This window comes from Vidua macroura, chromosome 10 (genome assembly GCF_024509145.1).
Source record: "Vidua macroura isolate BioBank_ID:100142 chromosome 10, ASM2450914v1, whole genome shotgun sequence".
NCBI classification, from domain to species: domain Eukaryota; kingdom Metazoa; phylum Chordata; class Aves; order Passeriformes; family Viduidae; genus Vidua; species Vidua macroura.
The window spans coordinates 18,972,963-18,995,977 of NC_071580.1; the positions used below are offsets into that span (position 1 = coordinate 18,972,963).

The 23,015-nt window shown below is 40.4% G+C and overlaps 1 protein-coding gene across 1 annotated transcript in view; it reads left to right on the plus strand.

Moving 5' to 3' along the window:
* The first annotated feature begins 114 nt into the window (after positions 1-114).
* Positions 115-23,015, plus strand: part of SLC25A36 (solute carrier family 25 member 36) — a 30,888-nt gene continuing 7,987 nt past the window's right edge. The window contains exons 1-4 of the mRNA XM_053986202.1: positions 115-497; positions 9,664-9,834; positions 14,244-14,321; positions 16,942-17,042. Of these exons, the coding sequence (XP_053842177.1) occupies positions 457-497; positions 9,664-9,834; positions 14,244-14,321; positions 16,942-17,042 (391 nt within the window). The 5' untranslated portion in view covers positions 115-456. The remainder of the gene's footprint in view (positions 498-9,663; positions 9,835-14,243; positions 14,322-16,941; positions 17,043-23,015) is intronic.

Genomic DNA, 23,015 nt, shown 5'->3' on the forward strand with positions numbered 1-23,015 from the left:
CCCCGCCCGCGGCGCCGCCGCCTCACGGCGCTCCCGCCCCACCCGCCCGGCCGACATTATGAGGCAGCGCGCGCGTGACGTCAGATGCCGCAGCCAACGGCGGCCTCCGTTTAATTGGGGGCGAGGAGGTTCGTTGCATATTCACGAGACGGGCCCTGTATCTGCGCTGACGTCACGCTGCCGTAGCCAATATTTGCTCTGTTTGCGGGGTTCATGCATATTCATATATGCATATTCATAGCCGCGCACTTTCGGTGCTGCAGCAGCCGCGGCGAGGGGCGGGCCCGGCCCGGCCCCGCTTCCCTCACGGCCCGTGTGCCTGCGGAGCCGCGCCGGCAGCGGGAGGCGGAGCCGGCCCGCCCGTATTTATGCTGAGCCCTGCCAGGAGCGGCGCCGTGAGCGTGGGGCGGAAGCGCCCGGCAGCTCCTTCCTCCCGCCCGGGTGCAGGCGACGAGGATGAGCCAAAGAGACACCCTAGTGCATCTCTTTGCCGGCGGGTAGGTGAAGCCCCGGGAGCTGCTCCTGCGCTTGCCCGTTCTCCTCCCTGGGCTACGGATCTGGCCCCGCTCCCGCGCCCGCCGCTGGCTGGCCTCGGCGCGGGGGCGGCGGCGGCCTGGAGCGGCTGCCTGGGAACATCTCGGTAGGGCTGCGGGGGGCTGCCCCGCTCCTCTGTGCCCGAGGGGCCGCGGGGAGGAGAGAGGGGGCCGCGCTTTGCTTCCCGCCCCGTGCCCTGAGGCCTTTCCGGGCCCGCTGCGCGCGGTCGGGCCCGGCCCCGGGTGTTGCGTTTGTCACGGACGGAACGCGGGCCCTCGGGGAGGCGGGGGTGGAGGCTTCCCGTAAAACCTCCCTCTCTCTCTGATCGCAGTTCCCGGGTTTGTCCCTTATCTGGCGTTTCCGTGGAGGTGCACGCGGGGCCCGCCGTGCTTGGCTCCCCGGTGCCGGGGAGGCTGCCGGGACTCGCCTGGCGGGCTGGCAGTGCCCCGCCGGGCACGCTCCTGCCCAGTGCCCGCTGTATCCATGCCAGGCATGTTAACGCTCCAGTGCCTGCTGCCCTTCCTTGTGCGGCTTTGGCACGTGCAGCTCTCCAGCCACAAAGACAGAAGAAATGGGAGGGAAGAATGTACCCAGAAATAAAGATTTTAACCTTAGTTAGGTTTGAGGTAACTTTTATACCTTCACAGCTATTAATGAAGTTCAAAACGTTTGTTTTTAGGTTTCAGAATGTGTGGGCTGTATTTCTGAAGCCTGTGATTCTTCCAGGGGCAGGGTGGGAAGAACACCGAGCCTAAAAGGGAAAGCTGGTGGTCCTTCTGGGCTTGAGTGTAAGAATGTATTTGGGTAGTGAGCATGACTGTACAGAAGTGATAGGGGACACACCTTGCATCCCGTGAGAGAGCTTGAAGCTGTGATTTCCCTTTGTGCTCCTCATGGACAAAAATTAGCTTGCTGCTTCTGGACTGAGGTGCTTGAGGTGGAAGAGTAGTGTATTGATTGTGAGCAAGTCTGAGTGACTTGGATGCGTGTCAGTACTTTCTCTGCTTCTGGCACACTTTGAAGTATTGTACACCTGATCTAGTGCCTGTGTGGGAGCTTTATCATCCCCTTGATTTCTTGCACCCTGTTTAAGAGGAGAGTGCTTATGCAGCAGGGGTCCCAAGATGTAGTAGTGTGTACTGTTTTCTGCAGACTTTGCATCCTTGTAAGTATCCAGAAGAAAATAGCAGGAGCTCAAGAAAGATCAGGAGCTGCTGAAGAGAGTCCAGTAGAGGGCCACAAATATGATGAGGAGTCTGGAGCATCTGTGTTATGAGAACAGATTGGGGGAGCTGGGCTTGTTTTCTGGTCCGGTCTGGAGAAGAGACTGAGAGGGGATATCATTAATGCATATGAATATCTCCAAGAGCTGCCAAGAGAATGGTGCCAGACTTTTTTCAGTGGTGCTCAGCAACAAGACAATGAGCAGAGACCATAAACTAAAACACAAGAAGTTTCACCTCAACATGAGCAAGAACTTCTTTATGTTGAGGATGGCAGAGCACTGGAACAGGCTGCCCAGGGAGATTGTGGGGTTTCCTTCTCTGGAGACATTCCAAACCCATGTGGACATATTCCTGTGTTACCTGCTCCAGGTGACCCTACCTTGGCAGGGTCATTAGACAGTATGACCTGCAGAGGTCCCTGCCAGCCCTAAGGCTTCTGAGAGTGGTGCCTGATTGTAGCCCTTCAGCTTGACAGCTCTGCACAGGAGAGGTTACTGAGCAGAATTGTGCTGCTCTATTGTTATGTCAGAAACAGGTTTATAAATGTGAAACTTGAGAGCAGATGAGGATTGCTTAGCTCAGCTTGCTCATTCCTACTTAGTGCAGAGCAGTCTGGTCGATGGGTAGGTGCTGGCCAACTGGGTCAGGGGTTATGCTGTGAGGAAAAGGCTGAGTGTGAGCCACATGTTTCCTGTAACCGTAGTTCAGCCGATCTAACACTGTATTTGATCACATTTTGCAGTAGAGGAGTTAAAAACTAGGAAGCTTTGTAGCTTTGTTTGCCTTTAAGTTGCACCAGAGCCTCTATGGAAACACCATTACTATCTCTGTCTGCTGGTGCTTTTTTTCTTTTTTTTTTTTTTTTTAATATTCAAGTTCATTCTTCAGTTCCTGCTTTCTGTAATGAAACTTTGACAGATGACATTGCTGTTTAGTAACATGAGTGGGACTATCCTGGGATTTCTCTGTAGCTGCCTAAGGCTGTGTGCAGTTTTTTATATATATCTTCTCTTTTTCTCCCACTTAGTCAAATAGCAACTGTTGTCACTGTAGACATTATGTTGGTAGTGGAAACTCAGGTGCTTTTATTCTAAACCCAGGATGCAATTGAGCATTCTTCATTCTTAAATTAAAAAGTCATGTGATTGAAATGTAGGATGCAGATAAACATTTTTAATGTAAGTAGTAAGTTATGGCTGTTATGGTTGTTAGACTCATTTTAAAAAGTAGTAGAAAACCTTAATGTTTTGCTCTATAGGAAAGATTAATATGTTTTGGATATACTGCCTTGTAACCATAATGTGAAAATTCAGGTGTTGGCTACAAAAATAGTGTTCAGGTTTTCATGATTTATTCTTCTTTTCCAGAAAGCTTATGACAGTAATTGTGTATCATACAAACTTCCATCAGAACAGTGAACTTGTGTGAGTGTTGTTTCCTCAGCAGAAGGAGGGGTTTGGGTTAGGAGATGGACCGCTGCTTTTCTGACTTCACACTTGGATAGTCTCAGGTTTGCTTCTTTTCTTCACTCTTGGTGTTTCCTGCAGAAATTTGGCTGTTTTCTCATTTAGTGTGTGAGGAAGTAGAGGGAGGAGTGTCTTTATCTTGATCATAGAACTGTTTCAGTTGGTCTGTAATTGTATGATTACACTCTGTCTGACTGAGGCTCTTAGCAAATCCCTACGGTGGCTAAAACGGTGAAGGTGCAGAAAATGTATTTAACGAAAATGTTTGAGTTCTCAACAAGATCAGAAATGTACTGCTGAAATGCATGAAGTAAAGGTAAGAGGCCCTTGGGCTTTTCAGAAGGTTGTTAATAATGTGTAGCAGGTATTGTGATGATGGGGGCTTTTTCAGGAAAGAGCCACTTGAGCCATAACTGAGTTGCCAAGCACTCAGCTCCTCTCTGCCCTAAAATACATTCGTGGCATAACCATGAATGTATTTCAGAACAAGAGAGAAGGAGTTTAGTGCCTTTCTGTCCAAACTTGACGTTATCTTATATTCAGATCCACTTTTGTGTGAAATAAGACAGTCTTTGTGTAAAGCTTGGTGTTTGCTCCGTGGAGGTACTAAATTGTATGAAAATTGCTGTCAGTACTTGAGAAACTGTGCCACTGGTATTTTTCTCATATTTCTTTCTAGATGCTTTGGGCTGTTTTTGCTTAATACAAATGTTATTGTAAATATTGATTTACCCATCTCTTAATAAAAGCTACGCTGTTCATGTTGATGTTTGTTTTGGATAATGGAACCCAGTGATGCTTGATCCCCTGGTGGTGTTTTTCCTGGTTTCACTTGCAAGTTTCTATGTGGCAGCACATAGGGGGATTTTATCTTTACACTGTTCATTAGTCATCAAGAGTTAGATTAGTATTTGTAGTTTATGGATGTGAGTTTAACTTACACTTTCTAAGTTCCAGCAAAGAAACATAACTGGTGAGTAGAGTGATTAAGGGTTTGTGACTGCTAGTACTCTAGTTGAACAGTATTATACAGGGAAAACACCGAAAATTCAGGATTAATGAATGCTGTTTCTGAAAGCTGTACTTGCTAAAGCCCTTCTATACTCTCTGAAGACTGATAATATAAATGTAATATCCAAAGCTGTAACTTTGTTGATGTGAAAGTTACTCTGGTTGGAAGACATATGCATGAAACTGCGGATAGACTCAGGACCTGAATTTGCAGTAACTGATGAAGAGAGAAAATTTCTGTTCTGTTTGTAAATGGCTTGGATACTTTTTTTTTTGACAGAATTTTGAGCTCAGTTTACATGCTGTTTCATTTGACAGCCAGTGTTTGCATGGAACTTTCATTTTTGTACAGGAAAGATAAGTAGCTGGTAAAATACATGAATTAATGTAGACCCAAGATAACAGGGTCAAGGTTTATCTTGAAGTCTTTGAGGCTGTGGTTACAAGCATACTGTGAAAGGTGAATCTGAAACTAACACTAGGTAGCCATGGCTTTTATTTTCATAAAATACATCATTATCTCAAGGAATTAAAAAAATGTGCACTGACAGTGTTAGTTCAAAGTCAGGCTACACTGGCATTTGGAGTATCAGTCTGCTTTAGAGCATTTCTGGACAGTCCAGTGGCTGAATTTGAGACCCTCATCCATGCTGGAGCTGTCTTTGTTGGTACTTGCAGGGCTGAAAGGTAGCAGTAGAAGACACTTAGCTGCTCTGGACAAGGACAGTGACTCCTTAGCAGATACCTTAACCTTGCAATATTAAGAGGAAAACTTTCTTGTGTAGCTGTGGCTGGAAGGAGAACCTGGGATTTGAGTGCCAAACAGGTTTAGGTTTTTGAAGCATGTGTGTATTTTTTTCCTTGGAGTGTCACACAAACAATGCAGATGTGTCTGAGGAAAATGGTTGTCAGAGCTGTACCTGTTGAACAGTTAGCAGAATTTAAAGCCCAATAGTTCCAGGCTTGTTTCTGTTAAACCAGTGAGATGGTAGTCTTCTAAATCACCAGTTGGGATCAAATTAAATGTGTTGTGGGTAGTCGGGGTTTCTTTTGTTGGGCTTTTTTTTTCTTTTCAATATATGCTTTCTGGGGGAGAAATGTTCTCCTTAGTTTAGGAGACCATTGCCATCTTCCTAGACTCTTCAGTCCAAGAGATGTCAAGTAGACAACTGTTCTTAGTTTTGTTGTTTTTCTTTTAGGTTTGTTGTGATCCTGCACATGATAACTACATCTTGTGATGTCCATGTCTCTGTTCCACTGAGTGTGACGTCTCTTAAATTGTACCAGAAGGCTCAAGTTGCAATTTTAATTCTCTAGCTTGACTGTATTAATAGTGGGGTTTTAGTCTTCCCTCTTTAACTATGTGTTTATTTTTGTGAATTTACCTACTGATCTCTGCTTTTCTGCCTTTCAAATTACTTGGGGCCTACAGGTGGATTCTCATACCCTTTTATGATCAAGGTATTTTTTTGCTGAAAGTCAGCTTTGCAAGCTTTTTTTATATTCACGTGGTAAAGCTGAAGAAGGCTTGTAGTAAACATTGATTAGAGGCAAATATCACATTTAGGATAGAGAAGATGGGCAACTGGTCTTCTGAATAGCATTCACTGGAAACTGCAGTAAGCATTCAGACACAGGAGTGTCTCCGGACTTGCCTTTCTTCACTTCCCATTTATACTGTGTCAGCAGGAGTGTGTTCACCTACTTTAGCAGGTGAAATTCATCTAATCCTGGAGAAAAAGTTACACATTAGTAAATGTTCCTACAAGTCACACTTGTTGGGGCCTGGTGCATGCATGACTGGAGAAACTTAAGCCCAGAGTGGTTTTAGGTGGTGGAAATTTCTGAAGTAGTTTACAAAATCCCACCTGCATTATTGAGAAGAAAACTCCTATTTTTCAAACTGTTAAAAAAATGTTTTTCTGAAGTATTCTAGTTCCTAATTTGTGTTAAACCACAAACTAAAAGTATTCACCTTAATTTGAGCCATTGAAGAGGGGAGCAGGAAAGGTGGGAGCAATCTGCTGGCAATTTATAGAGCACTTCTTGTAGGCTGGAGCTGGTGGCTGGCTGTTAATGACCTGCTAGGACTCGAGCACAAAAATGTAGCTGTCTCTGGTGGTATTCCCAGTAGTGTGTTAAATAAGCAAGGCTGGAAATACATTTCTAAGTAAAATACACTGTCCTTGATGCTGTAACAGAACAGCTGCTATGCTTCTTAGAAGTTGCTTATTTGTACAGAGTGCATATTTTTAATTGTTTCTCATCTTTGTTTACACACAAGCTCTGTTTATTGACAGTTTTTCATAAATGAGTTTTTGTCAAGCCTTGAGGTGTTTATTTTAAAGGTCAAGTGAAATAGACAAGTCAGGGTATGAAATAGACAAGTCACTGGATTATGCCTTTGTTTAGAAGTTTAATTCAAACTCAGTGGATCTTGTGACCACTGAGAAAGTTCTGGTTCCTCAACATCCAGATGTTTCTTTCACTCCTTCAGTTTCAGATGTTGTCTCTGTTATATGGGGCTTTTTGAGGGCTGGGAAAGTGATGTGTTACTTTGACAAAGTAGAAATTGGGGATTTTGCCAAGACTCATGTTACAGAACCACACAGCACTGTAAAACTTCTTAGCTTTCTTCAGCTGTAACAAGAAATTTGAGATCTTGAAGATTGGGGATGAAGAAGAAGTTTAATTCAAACTTTCAATAGTTAGTGGAAAACATTGAAAATATTCTTGGGTTCAGTGGAGACATCTTAAATTGTTTAAGGAAAGCCTAACCAAAGAAACACAACACCAAGAAACTGCCAAGAGTGCTAATAATTTGAAATTACTTGAATGGCAGAATGTGGTGCAGGAAAAGGCTCTTAAAGGAAGGCAAGTGAATCTGCTGCTTCTTCAGGATGCATGTGAGCGTAGTGCTGGCTGCTGTTGTGTCTGCTGGCTGTCACTGACCAGTGCCTGCTGTAGACAAAAACAGCAAGCACAGAGTAGCTGTGTATGAGCCCTCTTCCCCAGTAATCCACTGCTGAGTGAAGGCTGTCTGACCATCCACCCTGAATGTCTGCTGGAAGTGCTGCAGTCAGGCATCCCTTGTGATTTGGGTGTGGTGCAGGGGAGCATACAGGGCATGAGCTCCAGGTCAGTGTTAATCTTCAACTTCAGAAAATTTTTCTGCTCTGATGTAGCGGGGGGGGGGGGGGGGTGAGAGGGGGTCAATTAAGGGTTCCAAACTCCAAGCCCTGTACAAGAATGCAGGTCAAGTTTTTTTGCTACTTCTGTGGCATTTATCTCATTAAAATAAACCATACCTTGTGCTTTCTCTTGTGATTACTGTTGCTTGAAAACAAGTTCTTGTGTAGCCTGTCCAAAATCAAATGCAGAAAAGCTTTTAAGAGAGTAAGCTCAAGGAGAACAGAAATAGAGGGGTTGCAGGAAAGGAAGTAAACTCTAAAGCCAACTTCCTTCATTGCCTGCACAGGCATGTTACCATGGAGTGGGGTCTGGCTTGAACTGCAGGAAATGCAGCTTTCTGTCGGTCTCAGAGCTTTAGAGCTTCAGTAGCTTCAGGTCAGATTGTTTTGGGAGCTGACCTACCTGTGCTTCTCATGTGCTGTTCATGCCTTGAACCTTCACGTTACAGGCTCTTACTGTTTCCAACCCTGGCTAAAATAAATACTAGCGTATCTACTCTCTTTCTGCACCTTTTAAATTTAAAATAAGTCTATTTATAGCTTACTGTTAGAAGTGAATTTGCTCATTCAGAGCAGGCTGCTCTAATGTCTGTGTCAGGCTGTAACTGCTTGTGTGCAGCACACACTGAAAAACTGTATTTCATCTTCCTGTGATAACACTTTTTTCCAGACTGGCAAAGAAACTCGATATCTTTCCTCAATTAAACCTTGAAAGAGAATAGACTTCAGTCTAATGTTGAAGCTAGGGTCGGGCAGGATGCCTTTAGGCTTAGTAAAAGGATACCTCTAGGTCACTGGGTTTAAATGGAGTGTTAAGTGAACATTAAGCTTCTACTTGGCAGTTCTACTGTCAGTTCACAAACAGATTAGGTTTGTAAGATGCAGTGCTGTATTTTTGGTATTCTCTGCAGTAGAAGAGTCATCAGACTACCCTCCTGTGAAAATATATAGGGTCTCTTGGGTCTTAGCTATTACTCCTAATTTGGACTGAACTATCCATTTCATTTTGGAAAATATCTTAAAATTACTTGAACAGGCTTATAGCTTATTAAAGAGTTTGGGGGTGTTTGACCTTCTTGTGTTAGAAAAAAAATAGCTGATAATTATCTTGTCAGAATCAAGTACTTCTTCTAGTTATGTATATGTTGTTATATATATTACAGGAAGCAAATATGGCCCCTTTGACTTCAGTACAAATTGTATTTACCTGTTAGTGGATTTCAGACTGAGCTGTATTAGCAGTAACACTTGAACTGAAATGTAGGTTTGCTTCTTTGGGTTGGATTGTTTGCTTGCTTTTTAAAGGAGGTAGGTAGTGTCCTGGCCATAGTTTTAAGAAGGGTGTTTAGCAACATTAAGAATACTGATATCTGAAGAGGTTCAAGAGACTGTCTTGGAACTCAGAATTTGTGGATTTGCTATTTTTTCCTCCAAGGCTGTAGTTACAGAGCTAGGACTGTAGATATTAATAACTGAGTTCTGAAGAAGCCCAGGAAGGCTCTGAGCAGAGCTGGGCAGGGCAGTGTGTTCTGGCTGTGCTGTGGTTGAGCAGAAGGGCAGCAACTGCTGTCAGCACAAGCTGTGCATGGCTTGCCTTGGTTTGCTCTCAGGAATGAGAGACTGAAGCAAACCCAGCAAGTCTTCACCTGGTCAGCCACATGAGCTCTTCTGGCTTTGTAGTTTCTGCTCTACAGTACCTGGTCTGCCTTGCTGAAGTGGGCAGGGCTTGGGAAGCACTTGGACAATTGCTGCTTTCATGGTACAATGACCAAAATACAACTGGGCTTTTGAAGATGTTACTAAATTGCATCACCACAGATTTTACCAGTTTTTACACCTAGTCCTATGTGCAAAATCCTTCTGCCCTTAAGGATTTTTGGCACCTTTTTTATGATCAGGAGCACACTAAACATTAAAGAAAAAAGTAAAATTTATTATAAGAAGTTAAACATTGAAGCTACTGAGTTACTTTCCAGAACTGATTTGAACAGTGTGTACTATGCACCTTCACTACGTTTTGTCTGTTTAAATTTTCACTTCAAGTTGTGGGGTTTGCAAACTGACTTAGCATTTTGCTTGCCTTCAAGGGCAAATAAGTGTCATTTTCACACATGTTCCCATTGGTTCTTCACTTTGTGCAGCGGGACTGTATTGACTATAATGTCAATTCTGTGTGAATCTATCCTTTAGTTTCTTTTTCTCTTAAAAACGTGATGATCCTGTTTATCATTGCAGATGTGGAGGTACTGTTGGTGCAATTCTGACATGTCCACTGGAAGTTGTAAAGACACGACTGCAGTCCTCCTCTGTGACTCTGTACATCTCTGAAGTTCATCTCAACACTCTGAATGGTGCTGCCGTCAACCGAGTAACCAGAGTTTCTCCTGGACCTCTCCACTGTCTGAAGTGAGTGTACCTGGCACAAGGGTTTGGGTTCATTCTGGGGAGGGAGGAGATCAAAATCTGTAAAAAGGATTCAGACTTTTATGTCTGTCATGATGCTACGAGGAGATGACTTTCCATATTTTGCCTTTTAACCGTGTTTCCAATTCTCTGAATGTTCTTCATGCTTGAGTTTGTATGTTGAAGTAGCCAGAGCATGTGTACCTTTTACAACTCACATCTCCAAACTGCATCCCCACAATTCACTAACACTTAAGTGCCAGACTCCCATTTTCATCCTGAAAAAACATTAGCATAAGACTTTTTCAAACTGTTTTGTGTCCAAATCATAGAGGTTACTAAATATGGAGGCAATTAAAATTAACTCAATTTCTTTCAACTTTCACCACCCACACAGTTTTTGCCTTTGAATATCTTCTGGTGTATGTGTGACTTGTAACATTCTTTTAGCCCTAGTAAGAAATAGCTAAGGCTGGCTTTTGCAGTGATCTGTGTTGTTTGTGTAGTGCCTCACTGAATGGGGGCTGCCTTTCCTCTCCTTGTTTGCAGCGCTTGTGTAGTTCAGGAGCCAGCAGGAAAGCTGTAAGGCTACAGTTAAACTGCTTGTATGGCCCACAGGAAGGGTTCACTTTTCCCTGGGAGACTCAGGCTAGCCAGTTCAGCAGAGGGGAGGTACCTTCAGTATTTGGGGATGAGGGGAGATTTCCTACAGGAGGGACCTGCTGCTTCTTGCATTAGAAAGCTGGTTGAGTCTTGACAACTTCTATCTTCTAGTCTTAATTAATTAGTAAGTAGTAGTTTGTAGAGAGCCCCCCTTCTGGCAGTTGAAGTGTAGGGTTTAAACTTAATCTGGTTAGAGCATAGCATTTGCTTAAATAGAGCTTGTAACCAAATAGCTTCTTGAATGGAAGATCATTCTTTTCATGAAAGTTTGGGTTCAGAGCCTTTCCATGGCTCTTTTTTCAGAGTCTGATTAGTGAACATGTTGGGAGCAGGTATGGGGGAAGGAAAGGCTTGGATTGTGACCAGCAAAGAGATCTGCTTGACTTAGTGGCTTCTCTTGATGGAAATAGAGTGCTTCAGCTTCTTTCTGCATGTTTGGTTATGGATTTATTTTCCATTTAAAAATGTATATCAATGAATAGCAGGTTGAATAGGTGTCTTTTTGTAATGCTTCTCTGCTAGAAGCCTGCTATGCTTTAAATGCATCCCTAAAACTGAAAATAACTTGGTATTCCCAGGAAGCAAATTCAGACTGAGGTAGAGGTAGCCCATGATGAACTTTATTGGTAGGGCTTGTTTGTTTTGTTAGTTTAACAATTGTCCTCTTGCACGTGCTGTTTATCTGTAATATAGGAATATCTCTTCTGCTGCTTTTGTTCTGTGCTTAGATGTGTTTTCTTTCAGGCCATTATCAAAGGGCTGAGATGCAAAGCCTGGGTTTCAAGTTCTTTAAATACAGTAAATATGAAAAATCCCAGATGACATGGCAGTGGACTCTGATAATAAAAATGCATATGTGCAGGACATAATTACTCTTGGTTAAGGTACTAGGGCTGTTTATGGGGAAATAAAACTGGATTTCTTTGTCACTGTCATGCCCTTACTGTCATTAGATATTTTTTGACTCATAGTTGCCAGGCTTTGGTTGTGTCATAGCAAATTTGGTGCAGTGCTCAAGACTCACATTACACAGTCTAAAAGCAGAGTGATTCAGGCAAATTATGTCAGAATTTCAGTGAACTGACTGCTGTAGAATCACTTCTGCATCTTAAGCATCAGTAGAAGTGATTTGAAAGGCATCTCTGTCAGGAAACAAACTCAAAAACAGATGACTCTATTTTCTGGCAACAAAAGAAAAATCTTTTTTTCTTAAATATCTGTGTTGCATATCATATTTCATTTTCTCATCATTCATGTTGCACAATCTAAACCTGAGGCCTTGCTAATGGAGATCTCACCGGCCTTCCAGTGCAGGCTCTCCATGTGACATAAGAAAGTCAGTTGAGGCTGTATGGAGCACTTGTCCTGCTCTTCCAACCAGGGATTTGCCCTTAACTGCTTTCAATAAACAAGTGCAGGCCCTGGCATCTGCTCTTTAGTGCAAAAAGTTTGTGTCTTATTCTCAGTGCCACCTCTGGCACTCCTCCAGCTGGTGTCTGAATGCAAAAGAGCATCAGTAACTACCTCCATTATAATCCTGTCTGTTGCAACCTCTCTTTAGCTCTTTGCTGTTCTGTTAGATTCTGATACTGTAGATCCAAAAGAAGCTAATAGACCTGGTACACTTCATTCCTAATTTTTGAAGACAGATTCCTGCTGCTTTGAATACATGTGTAGTTATATGTGCATATATGCATGATGTGGTAGTAGTGGCTTAGTGGATACAGATCATGTTAATTGGGTTCAGCATTGCAAGGCATAAAAATGCTTTCATGATGACAGACAGGTCCAAATAATTTGTATTTCCAAGGTGTCTTTGAGTGTATGTTCAGTATTTCAATTACTGCTGTGGAGCAGCAGATGCTGCCCACATAGTGAAATGATAGCTGATTGTTACGGACAAAGAGCTGGGATGTTGCTATACACATTAAATGTCAGTATTCCTAAATAGCAGTGGTAAGTGCAGAACCACTGGTTTATTTTTGGTTAGTGGAAGCAAAGGTAAACTTTCAGTTTGACTTAGCAGCAGAGCAGTGGTGAATCAGCACCGTTGAAATCAGGAAGTCAGAATAGGCTCGGCATCTCCTTTAGTGCTATAGATTGCTTTCACTTGTTTGTTCTGATAGTAAATTCCAAACAAAATGGCCATTTATACAAGGCTTTATTGAGTAATTGACCTGTCATTAACCTACATGGCTCTTTGAAGAAATATACAGAACTATTTGTGTGCATAGGCCAATGTTTCTAAATCAGTAAGCACAGGGCTTTGTTTTGTAGCATCTGGTAATGTAGTTAATTCTTAACTTTAAGTCTGGTTCTAAAGTAATTGCTAGAGCAATTTCCAGTAATGGGATGCAGGTAGTCCTTGTTTCTCCTTCCATGTCCTGGCATACCTTTTAAAATACTAATGTGATAAGCATCTAGATTGTGGGGCAGACTGATTTCACTAGAACTGAATTTTCATGCATAATCTTTTACTGTGCCAGGGTACCTTGCTGCATAGGTCTTCAGCTCTTCCTAAAATCCCCAACTCTATGGGATCCGTATTGCAAAACTAAAGGATTAATAATGCCTTATTTGAAGTCTCAACTTGCTGCTTGTACCATGCTTTCCTGTAAATTCCACAAATGTGCAAGTTTACACCCTGCTGCCACCCAAGCAGTCTATTCTGAGCTGTGTTTATAGTAGACATGGTGCTGGAGATGTGAGGACTCTGTATGGGTCACACTCCTGTCTCAGTTACTATCAGCGAATTATCTTGCATGGATAGGTAAGGATTGTCTTCCCTGGAATGAATCAAAAGCCAGAAAACCACTGGCTCCACAGCCCAGCAGCAGTGCTTGGTTAGGAGCACACAGGCAGCAGCTCAGAACTGACAGGAGGGAATCCCTGCCAGCCTCTAGGAAGGGTCACTTCTCACATTGAAGTTTTCAACTTTCTTTGGCTATAGTCAAAATAATCATCATGTCTTAAAGAAAAAAGGTAAGAATTGGCTTCTAGTTGAATACTTAGTGGATTTCAGCATTTTATGGTTATGAGGAAGGGAGGACCAATAGGAAAGCAGCCTTACAGATACAAACTTCTGCCAGGAAACTGCTCTGTTGGAGTCTTGTGGAATCACTCTGGGGTAGCACATGCAAAGCCATGTTGAGGTCTCTCTTTGAAAGGAGGAGATAAATTGCTAAAGGTGTCTCTGGCTGAATGTCATAGGCAGTAGAGCAACATCTTCCAGAGTGGCTCTCAGACAGCAATGACTGAGTGAAACTGGACTTCTGAAGTTTCTCTCCTCTCTTGCCTTTTGCTCCCTGGCCCTTCCACTCAAAAAAGTTCACAAACATTGGGAACTGAAGGGTGGTGAAAGGAGTGTAGTGTAGAATAAGTATTTTTGCCTCCTGAACAATCTACAACCTACATGAATGGGCACATTTCCATGCTTAGTATTTTCTCCCTGATTCAAGGACGCTTCCTTTAACTTTCTAACAGACAGCTCTGTACATGTATGTGTTCCTGTGTATAAGTTAAATTTGTATTGAGATCTCAAGTCTTACTTCTGCATTTTTTATGGTTTTCATAGTATGTTGAGCAATAATGTAATTTTTTATGCTGATTCTAGGAAATTACTAATCTTTTTGTGGTCCACACTGTATTATTGTCAGTTACTATGAAAGTTTTTCACATGATATAATTTTGGTGGTTAGTGCATTCCTTAATTTTGCTGTGTGTTACAGTATTGTCTTCTTGTTTTCTAGGATGATCTTGCAAAATGAAGGCCCTCGTTCTCTCTTCAGAGGGCTGGGTCCTAATTTAGTTGGTGTTGCTCCTTCCAGGTAAATACAAACATGCACAATAAATGAAATACCTTAAGGGCTTTAATGTGTATTTGAAACAAGTCTTGTATCTGCAGTTGTAAATACTTAATTAGCAGCAAGTAACCTTTGGTTCCTGGGGTAACTTTTTGGCTGAGGCATTGAGCCATTTATGTACTCCAGAGCTCCAGCTGTCTCAGCATTTCCTATCCTATGTGCTATTGTAATAGTATTTACTTTTGTGTGCTATCCTTTATGCAATGTTTTGTCCAGTTAAAAAGAAAAATTCTTAAGGAATTGCACATGTAAACTAAAGTCTGGCTCTTGGAAAATACAAAGGTGGGCTTAGCTTTCAGTTAATCCATCATTTTCAGGAAGCAATTATGTGATTGTAGCCTCAAAACACTGGATCTTCCTTCCTGAGTTCTGGTGAAGCACAGCCTCGTGCTCCCTTGCAGGAGGAAACCTGTTCTGAAACTTCAGAAGGGGTGAGACACTGGGTAGGAGGAGAGACTTAGCAGCTGTCCCAGAGAAAGCAGATCCAGCAGTGAACTGGGCTCCAAAGGGTACTGGGGCAGTGCAGGGCTGAGGATGTAAATCTCATCTCGTTGGCAGTGGTGTTGCTGTTGTCTGTTGCTCTCCATCAGCACAAATACTCCAGTTCCTCAGCTAGTGCTGGCAGGCAGAGAGGAGCACTTTATGCCAGAGTTTGAATTTATCCTTACATAGAACTGTTCGCTGAAGTTCAGTCCAAAAATAAGAGAATACATGGGAAGAGTATAGAAACAAAGCTGTGTAAAAGTAATATATTCTTTAGGCATGGATGAGGATATTTGATGTTTTTTCCTGGCTCTTTTTTTTTTCCTCTCTGTTTAAGAGAAGAGCCTTTATGCAGAGGGAATATGTTCCACAAAGGTTTTATTCTTTCCTTGACTTAGTGCCCTGCTTTTGTTTATTTGTTTTGTTTGGAAAGAAAACATTCCTGTCTCCTGCACACTCAGTTGGAGATTATCTTAACTTTACTGGTTTGAGGTTTCTGAAAAATACTACTAAACTGAACTTTAGCTCTGATGAGGTAATGTTCTTTAGATCCTCTGCATAAATAAGAAAAAAAAAAGTTAATGAAATAATTAGGTTATCTTTATTTTACAAATTTGAGGATTTAGGAATATCAGTGGTCCTTTCTGATCACTAATTTAGCACTGCCCTTTGGAAAAGCTGAAGTAAACCCAGTAGCATTTTTGTTCTTGACACCTACAGGATATCAGCACTTCCAAGTCTGGAGAGCCTGTACTTTTGTACAATAGATCAGTCTGTTCTATCAAATCTTCAATGTTGATATCACTTTAATAGCAATTTTTACCCAGGAATGGGATCCGTTGCATAAGTGACTATCTTCCATGAAGTATATCCTCAGCTGGAAAAAAAAAATCTATTTCTTTTCAGTTAATTATATGTTAAATCTTCTGTTTCCCTTTGGTTCTTCCCCTAGGTGAAATACTTAGCTTGCTAAAATGTCTGCTTGATGTAGTGTGTAAACCTTATTTATAAACACGTCTTCATTTCCCTCTGGCTGATTCTGTCTTCAACCAGCACTTCATTTCAATTAAGCATTAGCTAAGTGGATTTAACATCAGCTCTTTGTTTAAATAAGCTGTAGAGAAGCATATTTCATAACACATCCAGTGTACTTAACTGAGTTCAGGTTCCATTTTAGAAATTACACCCATAAAGCAAGCACTTTATCTTCTTTGTAATAAAGAAAAACATGTTCACACAACTAATGAGGTTAATGTTCTGCTTGGGAAAAGTGGCATGTTCCTTTTTTTCTCTTGCAGAGGGGTGTCTGTAGATTTAAAACAACTGAGTTACAACCTGAAATGTGAGGTTTATATGTGCTTAAAATAAGTTTTTTAGCTTTAATGAGTGAAAACACCCATTTTTTCATAATTTATTGAATTGGGTTGCTGACTTTGCCTAGCTTTGTTTGGATACCAGCTCACAGACTTGAGTAGCAGAAGTTTGCAGCATTTTTCATGGTGTGTTCAGAGACAAAAATTGGTGTCTATTATAAATACAGAACTCTGGAAACAAAATGTGAATCACAGCCTCACAGCTGTTCTAGCATTTAAAGTATAAACATTTATAACATCAATTTATCAGCATTTAAATCTTAAATGCTATAATAATAAGAATGTTGTGGGTTTTTTTTTTTTAAGAAGCTACATACTTGGTAGTTCTCTTCAAATTGTCCTGCTATTGAAATGAGTTTAGGTCCATTAGAGGAAGTTTGTTCTATTATTAATTTTGAATACTGAAACTTTTTCTGTGTTTTTTGTCCCTGGCTGAACTTCCTAGTGCCACAAAAATCACTGCCATATTTCAAACTTTCTGTCCTTCCCCTCACAAATTGGTAATTGGAGCTGTTGTGTGGAAAAAACAAGTTCAAGTGTCATGTTTAGATTCTTCATTTCCATTCCTTGAATAGTCCCACTACTTTGCAAGAGTTAATCCTTGAGTAGTTCTTTACTGGGGAAGGGAGTTTTAGCCCAAGATGTCAGTCAGTGAAGTTAATGGTGCTGCTCATTGAGAATTTTGAAATGTAAAACATAACATAACTTGAATTTTGTTCTAATTTTAGAGCAATATATTTTGCTGCTTACTCAAATTGCAAGGAAAAGTTGAACAATATTTTCAATCCAGATTCTACCCAGGTACACATGATTTCAGCTGGTGTGGCAGGTAAGGATCTGTAACTTTTTAGCTTCATCCTACAGTCATATCTGCAAATGAGAGGTGACAATAAATATGGAAAAAAAACCCCAACAAAACAGAACATGCTCAGTAATTGAATGATGTCTTTTTAGTGGTTATCTGCCTTGGCCTGTCATTAAACAGGCTCTCTGGAGAATATATGAATGAAACTGCTCTAAGTGATAAATAACAGTGTGTGTGAACAGTCTTCTCTAGAAAACCTGCATGCCTGCTTTTTCAGTTTAAATTTGTGAAATGAAAAATGTAGCCTTTCAAAACAGTAACTTGTTGCTCTGTAAGCTATAAACAATGTTTGCACTGACTTCTGGTTTAATTCTTCCTAATCAATTTTTTACTACCACTTTCTGCAACAGCTTTGTATATTTTAATTATTTTTGTCTTTCAGAAATGTGCCTGCAGTTATTTGTGTAAATTATATATAACAGTCCCTCCTTCTTTGTTCATATACCAGTCTATGAGAAGTTTGCTCTGCCACTAAAGAGTCAGAGAAGAGCAGATTTTTCATAGTTCTCATGTATTTTCATCTCTATAGAAATAATTCCTATTTTATATCTGTAGTGTAACTTTGGTGTATTTTAGCAGATAGAAATATTTGTTGCTTGATTTGAATATTTTGTGTTTTGGGATCATTAACAAGGGGGAGTTAAAGGCAACTGAGCTAAGTTATGGTCATGGACTTGTGCTGGGAAAATCAAAATTTGGATTTGCAACACTTTATCTGTTGTTGCCTGTGCCTTTCTGCACAAAAATAAATGTTCAGGTGTTTTTATGGGCCATGGGCACTTTACAGATGAATTCTAACAACTTAATTGTTGAAGTTTGTAACTCCTGTCAAATTTCACAGTTAGTCTGTAGAACGTGAGTACTGACAGTCTGGAACGGACTGATAAAGGTGTGATGTCAGAATAAGGAATAGGATTTGTTTTCTGTTTAATGCTTGCTAATAATCTGATACATAGAGATTTTATATAGTGTATAAAATATAAGTGACATGAGCTTTATACCTAAATTACACTAATGTTCATCTCTGGCACATGAAATGTTGTGACAGTTTTTAATCTTTAAGGTGTAAGAAGAGCTCTTTTATTTTTCCTGAGTCAGACAAGGACGATGCAGTGTTTGGTTTTTTTATCATCTAGGAGTGTTTTTGTTTCTAGGTGAACAGCATGGGGATTGGGATGGAAGGGGATTTAATGAAGAGTTCATCCTAATCAGTTAATTACATCAAGAAAGATGAAGAGTCTTCAGGTCCTTGTCAAGGGAATAAAACACGTCCTTAATTTGGGGGCAGGGGGAAGTGTGGACTATATAAACAAGTCTGTCCTCTGTTGAAGGCAACTTGTGCATCTCATGCAGTGCTGCAGACAGATGAAGATTCTAAGTGTTCCTCATCTTTGGAAGTTCCGGCCCTCATTCTGTAAAGCACATTTACAGGGACGTGCTGTAGTGCCTTTTCCTGGGTGTTTGCAGCCTCAGGCTGTAGTTTGTCATGGAGCTCTGTAGCTGCTTCCCTTCCAGAAGGTTGGTGTTGTGCATTTGTACATACAGCTGCAGTAGACTGGGGAAATGGATTTGAGCCTTAATTGCTATTTGCCTTTTTTTACTTCTGTGTACAAATTCTAACATTGAACAGCTCTTGGGGCTGTTAAGTTTCTTGTACTTCCCAGGTTCTGCAGTTGTATTTCTAAGCCACAGTCAGTGAAACAGAATGCTCAGTCCAGGCTCGGACCATAGGTCTTGGCATTGCACAGTACAGAAATTCTCAGGTTCTTTGACAAACAACATAACAATTCTCTATTCTGGCATTATTCTGATATATAAAAAGGACTCTGCAGTTAAAATTAACAGTGTTTTATTGGGAATGTGCTAACTTTGTTTTTGTAATTCTAATATATTTCAGAAAATGCACTTAAACCAGCTATTAACAGTTTTACCTGCAAGGTTTGTATTGCTGTATGATGCAAATCACCTTAAAGAAATGGCAAAATAACAGGGACAAGATCAAATTGCTCTTACTTGGTTGACAGGTTAATAGAGAAGATCATTGTAACATTTGCTTTGGAACCTAAGATTTCAAAATTGGCAAGGTGGATAAATACTTCAGAATTAGCAAAAAAAATAATCAGTGTTGGTGTTTTTCTTTTTCAGCTGCCATTGGTTTCAGTAAGGAATTGAATAATTCAGTCTTAAATGAGGGTTGTTGTTTTGTTGGTGGTTTTTTGGTGGGTTGGTATTTTTTGGATATGACCTTTCTGTTTCATGAAGTCTAATACCTAATTAGCATGAAGTGGGATTTGCATTTACAAAGCTTTTCCTGTAGGTTGCAAGATACAGTAATGATGCAAAAATACATTTTTAAGCAAAATAATTGTAACTTTGTTTTATTAAAGTACTACAAATAGTGAACTACAGTCAACTTTAAATTCTGTTTATTTGTATAATGTGCTAATACATGTCTCAGGCTAGAGTGATGTCATTATTAAATAAGGATGGTTTTATGCACTTGGTGGTTTTGGGAGTGAAAAGCTGAGGTATAGTATTTTAAGCATATTTTTTTTGTTGGTTGGTTTTAGGCCTGATTCTTCATTCTCAAAATACATATTTATGGTTTTAAGATTCTTCTACTAAGTTTGTTTTATTCTAAGGAGAGTGAAGTATCTACATGTTAGTAACTGATGCCTTATGCAAACAGAAATGAATGCTGTCTTCTTGCTGTGCTAGTTTCCAGCATATAGGGCACATCCCCTTCATACCTAAAATACCTGTGTTGACATGAAGTACTTAGCAATCCTTTTTGCTTACTCCTCAGCATAGTCGTGGTTCTCTTTTTGCAAACTAGGCCAGGGAATATATCTGAGCTTGGTACAAGACTGTTTGCTTGTGTGAAGAGTTGATTTCTGGACACTTCCAAGTTAGGCTAAATTCTCAGATTCACTATAAACTCTGCCTTCTCATTGCACTCAGACTCTCTCACCACAGAAGAAAAGCTGTAGATAACGGGATGAGATACTTGATTCCTGTATGGCTTTCTTGTTTGCTTTTTTAATTATTCACAGCCTCAATCACACAATGTGGTTGCAAATCTGCTGCAAAACTACTTTGCCTTGTATGGTGTTGCTATTTTTTCTAGAGCTTTACTGGCAAACCAACCCAAATGCAGATTTTTAAAAAAATATTATTTATTTATTTAAAACACTTTATTACTTAGGGATACATGACTTTGTAAGTTTTTTATGCTATGTACACAGTTAATTCATACCAAATAAAATGCATATTTAGTTCACTGATCTTAGGAAGTTGGATTTAATGAGGTATCTTTTCTGTCCCAAGACTAGGCTAGCTTTAGTGAACAGTATTTTCAAGGGAGTGGGGAAGGAGATTTCACTTGTAAATTTTCTATATAGGTAAGTATTTGGAGGTGTAAAATTAAATTGCTGCAAATGAGCAGAAATTTCAGTACTCAGTGCATTTTACACATCTATTTTAATATCTGTGGCCTGTTTTGATTATTTTTCTTTCTTTTTTTTCCTAAACTTTTACCTGCAAACAGTTAGATTTCCCAATAACTAATTGACAAATCCTTCCGCTGGGATTCGATTTGTACACTTGTGTCTGATGAGGTCACTGCTTGTTGTTATGATACAGAAAAGCCTGTGTCTATTTTAGGCATTTACTGTACATTTCTCCCGTGAAAAGAGTGAGATCGTGTCATCTCATGCTCCCCCTCCGCAGGTCACTTCCTGCAGCAATATGGACTAACTTAAACCTCGTGAGTACTGAACTGAGCGTCTCTTGCAGCCTCTAGTGTAAGAACCACACATTGGGTTTGTGATATCTATTGAATAAACACCGTAAGGGGAAGACACTTCTAGCTTGAACTCAGATGATGTGCATTGTGCAAAGACGTCACTTTTCCTTAACTCTGTTTAGAGTGATTTTTTTTTTTTCTCTGCCATTCAGGGAAAGGTAGGAAATACCTTTCACTGAGAGCTGCTACTGTACTTAGCTCTGGTCAACTGAAAGCCCCTACTGGGTTAAACAAGGCATTTTGGGAGTGTTTTTTTTCCCCAGTGTTCCAGAGCTGCCTTTAAAATGCTGCAGCTGATATTCTGTGTTGTCACATTTGTTCAAAGACCTCTCTTCTTTTTCTTTTTTAATATGTGTATATAATCCTTTCTGTCTCTTTCTGTTTACTCTTTTGGTTTGTTTTTATTTTACTACTTTTAAATTTTAATTCATCATTCCATGTTCACATGCGTCTGTATCAATTACATTGGCTTATAGATTAAAAAGCACCAACCCTGTCCTTTTAAATACGATGCATAATAGGAATACCTGGGATCTTACCTGTCAGTAGCTGGGATAGCTGCAAAAGTAGATTGAGATAATTCTGCCTGAAGCTGGGATACAATAAAATAAAACTACAGGAGTTTGTAGTATTGCCAGATTTATCTGTACTTGTCATGAATCTGGGATCTTTCTTGAGGGTGCAACACATTGATAGGCATTGTACAGTATTATAAAGATCACTGAGGCGTTTAAAAAGAAAAAAGGAAACAATTGGTGGAGTTTCATGGCAGTTGTTGAAAGTACCCAAAGTTTGTTTTAACAAATATTTTTGCTACAGATTTTCTGTATTTAAAAATCAAAGTTTATCTTCTGAAGGATCCTAAATGGTATGTTTCATGTTTTGGCGGGCTTTCCTTGGTGTCAGCACCAGTCAATTCATTTTTCTTCTTCACTAGCTGCATTTGCTGCATTAGCTGTAAGAATTGACCTGTAGTCATCTCATCTTGAAACCTGAATTATTGAAGGCCCTTTGATTTGAAAACTTTGGTTTGAACTGTCAGCTTAGGCCTGTGACAGCCATGGAGAAAAATACTGGCCATGTTGCTGAGTGTCTGATCCTACTGTTGGAGGTACTGCATTTAAATAATGCTTAGAGTGACCCCAGGAGTGCAGTTTTGAGTAGAGTAGGGGCTGCATCCAGTGCCAACCACTTTTCACTGGAAATTTCCAAAATACTCTTCCCAGCCAGCCTAGAAGTATCAGGCTGCTGCTATGGCTTAATACAGTCACTGCTGTCACTCAGCCACTGCCACTGATGGCACCTGTGCATTGCCTGGTCCAGACTGAGGATTTGCAGACAGCCTTATTTTGAGTTGAATATGAAGGAGAAAGGCTGTATGTTACAGTCTAAGAGTTACAAAATTCCAAAATGTGCAAATTAAATAGGAATGCAAAAGGATTTTTACCTTTGTTAACTTCTAATGAAGAACTAGGAGAGACATAAGAACTAATTTTGGTTTTTAGAGAAGTCTTTTGTGGAGGATGTGTTGGTAGGGAAAGAGTGATTTTTCCCCCACCTCATTTCAAAGCCTTTGCTGCAGTTCTGTGCATTTCCTAGTGCACTTCATGCCACAGAGATTCTGATTGGAAGTCAAATGAAATTAAAACTTTACTAGTGCCAGTGTAAAGAAATAAAACCATGCAAGAATGAAGTTTCCTTTCAGTGTAGTTGAACTCAGGCTAAGCACTATTGGAATCAGTGGAGTTTCTGTGACATGAAGTGACAAGTCAGACAGGTTATGGCTACTTGAGCTACAGAGTCTGTTTTGCACATGTGGTGTTTTAAAAACATCTCATGCCTTGTTATGGCAGAGTAGTTCCCCAGTGCTTTGAGTTTTTACATCATTATTTACCTCCATTAAATACAGATATAGAACTCTTGGCTTGTTAGGATTTCACTCCATTATGTGAAGGTTATATATGTACTGAGATATAGGAAAAATGAGTAGTGAATCAGAAAAAAAGAAAGCCAACTCCAAATCTTTATTATCTACCGTAGGAAGCTGCTTAGTTAATAAGTTTTAGTCAGTTTAAAAATCTGTTTAATCAGAAAATTGTTTTTAATCAGAAAATCTGTTTTTATTCTTCTGG